Source organism: Megalops cyprinoides, chromosome 25 (assembly GCF_013368585.1).
Source record: "Megalops cyprinoides isolate fMegCyp1 chromosome 25, fMegCyp1.pri, whole genome shotgun sequence".
NCBI lineage: Eukaryota > Metazoa > Chordata > Actinopteri > Elopiformes > Megalopidae > Megalops > Megalops cyprinoides.
In genome coordinates this window covers 9,079,866-9,087,022 of record NC_050607.1, presented here as the reverse complement: position 1 = coordinate 9,087,022, position 7,157 = coordinate 9,079,866, and the positions used below count along the sequence as shown (strand labels likewise).

At 47.0% G+C, this 7,157-nt stretch overlaps 1 protein-coding gene across 5 annotated transcripts; it reads left to right on the top strand.

The window, feature by feature from the left end:
• On the top strand, positions 1-6,381 carry LOC118771978 (HMG box-containing protein 1-like). Of its 5 annotated transcripts, XM_036520187.1 has the most exons (12): positions 8-19; positions 1,345-1,475; positions 1,571-1,763; positions 1,934-2,144; positions 2,430-2,553; positions 2,654-2,765; positions 3,289-3,404; positions 3,585-3,741; positions 4,136-4,280; positions 4,731-5,030; positions 5,152-5,293; positions 5,670-6,381. In XM_036520187.1, the coding sequence occupies exons 3-12, from the start codon at positions 1,595-1,597 to the stop codon at positions 5,685-5,687; spliced, it is 1,494 nt and encodes a 497-aa protein (XP_036376080.1). In that variant the 5' UTR covers positions 8-19; positions 1,345-1,475; positions 1,571-1,594; the 3' UTR covers positions 5,688-6,381. The 5 variants fall into 5 exon arrangements, with proteins under 5 accessions (XP_036376079.1, XP_036376078.1, XP_036376080.1 ...); XM_036520186.1 differs by lacking the exon at positions 1,345-1,475 and having other exon boundaries at positions 1-19; positions 1,571-1,742; XM_036520185.1 differs by lacking the exon at positions 1,345-1,475 and having other exon boundaries at positions 1-19.
• The last annotated feature ends 776 nt before the right edge of the window (positions 6,382-7,157 follow it).

Here is a 7,157-nt window from a genome sequence, read left to right as displayed (position 1 = left end):
GCTAATGGCGACGGGTTGGGTAAGTGAGAAAGTTACAGATAAATGGAGAAACAAAAGGTGAAAATATACAATGAAATGAGCAATGCATTTGGTATTTCAAAATGGACGCTAAGGGACAACAGCGAAAGAGTGTCACTGGGTCCACCGATATCGAATGACATTCTTACTAGAGTATTTTTTTTTCATTTTGAGCCTTGTTGTTTTGGCACTAGCGTCAGCTAACTTGCTCGCTAGCTCACTAGCTAGTTTTGTTTTTGTTTCAGCTCCACTCTCGCTGTCTGTAAGTTACGGTTTTGGCTTCATTCATTTCACCACCTTCAATGACAGGTCAACGAGGCATCGTGTCGTAACTTATTGACATTCTTTTGTTCATATGCTTTAAAACCAGCGAGATTTAACCTCTTTTTCTTTATTGTGGAATTAGATAACAAAAGAGTTCCGTTTTGACACATAGCCATTACAAGCTGGCAAAGCAGCAGTCAGGGTATAGCTAACGTTAATTTAAAAAGCTAGTTCACCGAATGCCTATTCACCAAGTTGATGAGGATCGTTTTGTAAAAAATACCATTTGCTACTCTTGCTAAGATTTGTAACAAAAGTGAGTCGCTCTCAAGATGTATTTGAAAAGCAAGGATAATTTAATCTTAATTCGACAATTAATGTACACAAAAGTGCTGGTGAAATGAGACGTCAGTATACATCCATCTGAAAAGGAGATCGCTATTAATAACTAATCCCTTTGGTCTAATCCTATTATGTTATTGATCATTTCTTGTTACGCAGTTATGAATGAATGGACTCTGGAGCGCATGCGCCAAGTCCCTAAAGTTTATAAACAAGGCTTGCATGCAAAGGGTCACATGGTGGTTATTACGAAACCAAGGCAGAAAGTTCGCAGACAAAGAACGTAATTCATGGGAGATTGTCCTCTTTTACACTCTTAATCATCAGGGCTTTCTTATTTGTCTAATCTCCGTTAACGTGTTGATGAATACAGCACTTTATATTTCCTCTGATAGAATGTTTGAAGCTCAACGAACACAATGCTCGACGCTGGCGAATTAATAATGTACATCTTTTCGAATTTAAATAGCAAATAAATTAGCCCTCACAAAATAAGCATCCTACTGACAAACACCTGGGTTATATCTTAATGTTTAATAAGAGAAATATATCGCAGTTAAGGCCATGAAATTCGTCGACGTTTCAGAGTACATTCCTGGAATCCGTGCCATTTTTGTGTGAAAAAGTAGCAATCTGTATGAACATTGAGAGTGGACCAGTAAAGCATTACTAATTCATTTGTGCATCTGTCTGTCTGTCTATTACATGTTTATGCTTCAGACTGGAGACTCATGGAAGAGTGAAGACTATTGTGACTTATTTGTTTGACTTATGGAAATGAATCGTCTGAATTCCCCAAAATTTCACACTGCGGTTATGACTGACCGCACTCAACCATACTCAAACTGCGTGTCAGTATTTATGAATCATGACCAAGGCATTGTCAAACGGTGTTTTAACGGGCTGACGGTAATGGTACTGATTGTTTTCTTTGCTGTGTCTGCAGTCAGGTGATCTGACATGGTGTAATATGGTTTGGAAAGTGAAAACGTCGGAGGTGGCGGACAGAGCGGAGAAAGCCCAGCAGGGGGAGCTGCAGAGCAGCTCAGAAAGGAAAGACACCTTAGACATACTCAAGTGTAACGAGGACCTGCCCTCCTCCCCTGGATGCCCTACCAGTGAGAGTCGCATGGAGTATGGTAATCTTACTCACACACTTACACACGCTCACTCACACACTTCCACATGTTCACTCAGTCAAACACACACACACATTATAAGAAACAGTTGTCCCTGTATATAATAATAACGGCAGCATTGGTGCTCAGCAGTGTGACCCAGATTTTCTCCTCGCTTTCCCCTCACACAGACGACCTCCCTGAGCTGCAGGAGGTTCGGGAGGGTGGCCCATCACCGGCCGTGTTCCAGGTGGCAGCGGGCGTGTCCCATCAGGAGCGTCCCTGGGACACCTGGAGCCCCGCCCCAGATGGAGGCTCCCTCGACACCAACTGGCTGACGCAGCTGGCCAACATTGCCACAAGCCCCCAGAGTCCCCTTCTACAGAGCTCCTCTCACAACAGGTCAGTCCCCTCCCACAGAGCTCCTCCCACAACAGGTCAGTCCCCTCCCACAGAGCTCCTCCCAAAACAGGTCAGTCCCCTCCTTTAAAGCTCCTCCCATAATAGGTCAGTCCCCTCCCACAGAGCTCCTCCCACAACAGGTCAGTCCCCTCCCACAGAGCTCCTCCCACAACAGGTCAGTCCCCTGCTACTGATCTCCTCCCACAACAGCAAGCGAGTGCCCAGCACCTGAACCTTTTCCCCTAAAACAGGCAGGAAATGTAACACCATCTCTTTGCTCCTCAGGTCCTCTCCTGTGCACATCTTCGCCAGCAGCAACAGTTTACATTCCTACGCCCGCCCTCCCCTGCCCTCCGCCCGGGTGCCCAGCCCCATCCGCAGCCACTGGAGGGAGCGCAGGCGTGCCAGGGTACGAATGTCCCCACTCCCAGAATACACGCAGACACACACACACACACGCACCGCCTAAACGAACCGTGTTCTGAGTGCGTTTTCTCTACCCCATTCAGGCCAGCAGTGAGTCGGAGTGCAGCATTTTGTGCACCTCCTCGCTCTCGGACGATGACGACGTGGGGTGGTCTCAGTCCTGGCCTTCCACGGTCTGGCACTGCTTTCTGAAAGGTACACACACCTGGGGGCAAAGGGATACGAAATATGAAATATGAAGAGGTATGAAAAGCTAGGTATAACACAGGAAATATGGCAACTGTAGATGCTTTCCTATTCCCCCAGAAAAACAGACCTGCACCTTCAAATATGTCTATTTCCATTAAGAAAGAGCTCCCTCTGCTGTTCTACCATGACACTGTCAGGTGCATTTAATGCGCTTCCTTTGTAGATTGCTCTGAATAAGAAGTAGTGGGTGGATGGATGAAACTGTAAAAGTAATCTAAATCAAAACTGAGTGGCCTTTGATCTAATTATTTAATTAATCTTTCTACAGCCTCCTGCCACACATTTAAGAGGATTTGGGGCTGTTTCCTGAAACATTATCACAGTTTATAGTTACTCAATATGTATATCTGAGTATGTTTTTGAACATGTGTATGTACACCAGCCATGAGGCCCTTATAAGCCAGATTTAAAGGTTCTGGGCGTGTCCAACCAAACACTTTTCCTGGGTTTTTCCTCTCTCCGGGTCTAGGCACACGCCTGCGCTTCCACAGGGGCTCCAACGTGGAGTGGCAGGATGTGGAGGACCTGTGTGACTCTGAGGACGAGTCTGAGGACGAGAGGGAGACACCAAGCCACCCCCTGAAGGTACAGCTCCCCCGAATCATACTGGGAATATGGTGTAGACATGGCTTTGAACTCCCTCATGCTGTCTTACAATTGAAAAGGTGTCAGTACAGTTGCGGCCGGCTACGGTCAGGTCATGGAAAGACCGTGGTCCTCTTGTCCGCATCGGTAACCCCCTTCTTTCTGGGTGTTTATTTGCAGAGCTACGGTTCTGAAGGGCTAAAGTTAGTGGCTCATGAAGAGACCGTCTCTTTCGGCCAGTCCGTTCTCAAATTGACCTTTGACCCTGGTTCGCCAGAAGATGGCCTTTTAACCGCAGAGTGCAGATTGGATCATCCCTTTTATGTGAAAAATAAAGGTAACAAACCTATTCTATCATATACTGAAGCAAAACAACCAAAAGGCAAAATAATTCATTAAAAACTAATGAGGAACATTTCTAAATGGTGCCCACTGTCCTGCCCTAACTGCAAGCAGGTGGGAGGAACACAGTGGGCTGAATTCAGAAAACGATGTCAGACAGGAAGTAGCAGTCAAATGCTCCTCATATCCACAGAGTTGAGGGTTTGGATACCTCCTGCCCCTAGCAACTGATCCAGGATCAGAATATGACCCTTCAGCTGTCGGGGTTAGGACTGGGGGTTGGCAAGCTGACCTTAGATCTGCTGTGAGGGGTAGGAAGCAGAGCAGGGCGTGGAAGGTGGGCAGAGGCACCGCACGGCATCAGCTTCCTGTGTCGGCTCCTCCCGCAGGCTGGTCCTCCTTCTACCCCAGCCTCACGGTGGTGCAGCACGGGATCCCCTGCTACGAGGTGCAGCTGGGGGACGTGTGCCTCCCCCCGGGGCACAGGGACACCGTCAACTGTGACGATTCGGTCGTCTTCGACACCTTCAGGAGGTGAAGGCTCGCATCTGGCCTCATTCCTTCTGTAGTATGACAGCCGTGTGTGTTGTGTGGCTCTGTCCGTCAAGTGCTTGCGTTGTGTGTGTAGAAATATAAGCTGCGGTGCTGTGTGTCTCTGTATAGTGTCACCAGAAGGGTCTAGGTTTGATTCTCAGATAGGGCACTGCTGTTGAACTCCTGAGTAAGGTACTGTTTCTCTTCAGCAGTCAGAATGGGTATATGTGACCTGTAAACTCAGTGACCTGCTCTGTGTGTGTGTGGAAGTTTCATGGTGTGTGTGCACAGTAAAGCATTTAAAGCTCCAGTGTTAGGAATGGGTATGGGTGCTCTGTGTGTGCTCTTTGTGTGCTCTGTGTGTGCTCTGTGTGTGTGTGTGTGTGTGTGTGTGTGTGTGTGTGTGTGGAAAAGCCACAGTAAGGCATGGAACCCCTGTCCCTCCGGCAGTTACGACTTCACGCCCCTGGACTCGTCAGCCGTATACGTCCTGAGCAGCATGGCCCGGCAGCGGCGGGCCTCCCAGTCCAGCGGGGGCGCCGTCAGCCCCGACTGCGACAAGCTCGGGCGGGACCCCAAGCCCCCCAGCCCCTCCCACTCCCCCCACAGCAAGTCCAGCAGGACCCACACCTCAGGGCCAACCAGCAGTGCCACACCCACCAAGTGCAAGCGGCCAATGAACGCCTTCATGCTGTTCGCCAAGAAGTACAGGGTGGAGTACACACAGATGTACCCTGGTAGGGACAACAGGTTTGTGGCCTCTCAGGTGCATTTACTTTGATGTATCCAGTGTTTCAGTGTGTTTAGGGTGTTTTCTACACAGTGTCAGTGGTTCCATTTGTGATCTTTGACCTCTGACCCCTGACCCCAGGGCCATCAGCGTGATCTTGGGGGATAAGTGGAAGAAGATGAAGAACGAGGAGAGGAGGATGTACACCATGGAGGCCAAGGTCCTGGCGGAGGAGCAGAAACGGCTGAATCCCGACTGCTGGAAGCGCAAGAGAACCAACTCGGTTAGGACACCAGCCGCACACGCTCAAGCCACAAACACTAACGCCAACATACTGACCCAACCCGGCCATTCACATGAAGTCATTCAGTTATTACTCGGATCCTCATGAACAGAGAAAGACCTCCATGTCATACACAGTGACTGCGACAAAGCTACACTAGGACCAGACTGAGGGTCACGGGCTAAACAGAATAAATTTTATCATTCATGATCACGCAGCATCCTGTCCAATACGGTTGTGCCCCGCCTCACTCTGACCAATCGGTGCCGACATTACTCACTGCGTTCTACCCAATCAACAATGCACTATTTGTAGATGGTGCCACCGAGCAGTGATCCAGGATCAGCTAACCCGTCTCTCTCCCTGTACGTTGCAGGGTTCAGGGCAGAACTGAGCTGACAGATGGAGCTGGATGTGGAAATGTGAACTGGGACAGAGTCAAAGACAGAACTAACTACCTTTCCTGTGCTCTGTAAGATGGAGACTTTACTGTGATGGTGAATACATGAGTGTTTCCTTTTGAACTTCATAGAGACATTATACAATGCAAACAAATGAAAAACAAAATATGAGCAAATACAAAACACAAATGATATATATGAGCATATAATCTAGTAACTAACTGTGCTTAATTATTTTCTTCTGTTTTTAATGACAGAGATGCCTTATTTTTCCAAAGTAAGAAATTGCTCAGTTCTACTTCAGGTAATTTTCATCTTCTAGCCTTGAAACAGTGAGACCCTGTGGTGCTACTAAAGTAGGGAGAGGCGGATCTGTACTCAAAAGTCTATTTTTAAATGTAAAAAGGGGAATTTGAAATGCTTTAATTTAGCTGTTCTTGTGATTCATTTTGTGTAGCTCAGTGTATATTGCACAAACATGGTAATCCGTTTAGCGTTGTATTTGCCGTAGGGCTGGGGGAGTGTTGTATAGCTGAAGCTTTGGGTAGAAACTCCCAGCAGGACACACTTACAGAGGCCATATGATGAGGAGGCATGGAGTCTCACACATGTTTGCGCACATGCACTCACACACACACACACACACACACACACACACAAGCAATCTCTCTCTCTCACACACACACACAGTCTCTCACATACATACACACTCTCATTTACACACATACACATGTACACAGATACACACTCATAGGCAAGTGAATATGCACACACACTTACCCACACAGACAGACAGCACTTCAGGGCTATGACTTGCCCCTAAGTCTTTTGCACTTTATATGATATACATATATACATATATATATATATAAATATATATATACATAAAGATATATTTTACATACACGTCTCATTTCTACTCTGCCAGTTTGTCAGTGCTTTATAAATCTCTTTGCCAATAATATACAGCCCCCCCAACCAATTCTTGCACAGAATGTTGTTGTATTATATTATAAATATAAATGTAAACATGTTATCTGCTTTTCTGTGTCCTGTGTCTGTGTTTGCTGTGGTTCCTTATGCTTCCTGCAGTAGAGTGGGACATTGATATGCATTATAGTACATTACATTACATGCATTTAGCAGAAGCTCTTATCCAGAGTGACTCCCAGCGCAATAGAACATAAGTGTATCTATTCAAGTTGAATGAGCAACAGTGTCAGGCCAGGCTAACAACACCCCCAGACCAGTGAGTGAGAGCACAACACTATTTAAGCCCTACCACCAGTTAACCTGTGCAACCTGACTAGGCAGGGGAAGCCAATCAGTCTGATGTGCACTGGAAAGGAAACGGCTCATTATCCCAGCTCTGTGCCTCAGACATGCTGTTCGTGGCAGAGTTTAGGACACTGTCAACATGTCTCCAACCCTTGCAGCTGGTCTATAGGCAGGCCAACAGCCGC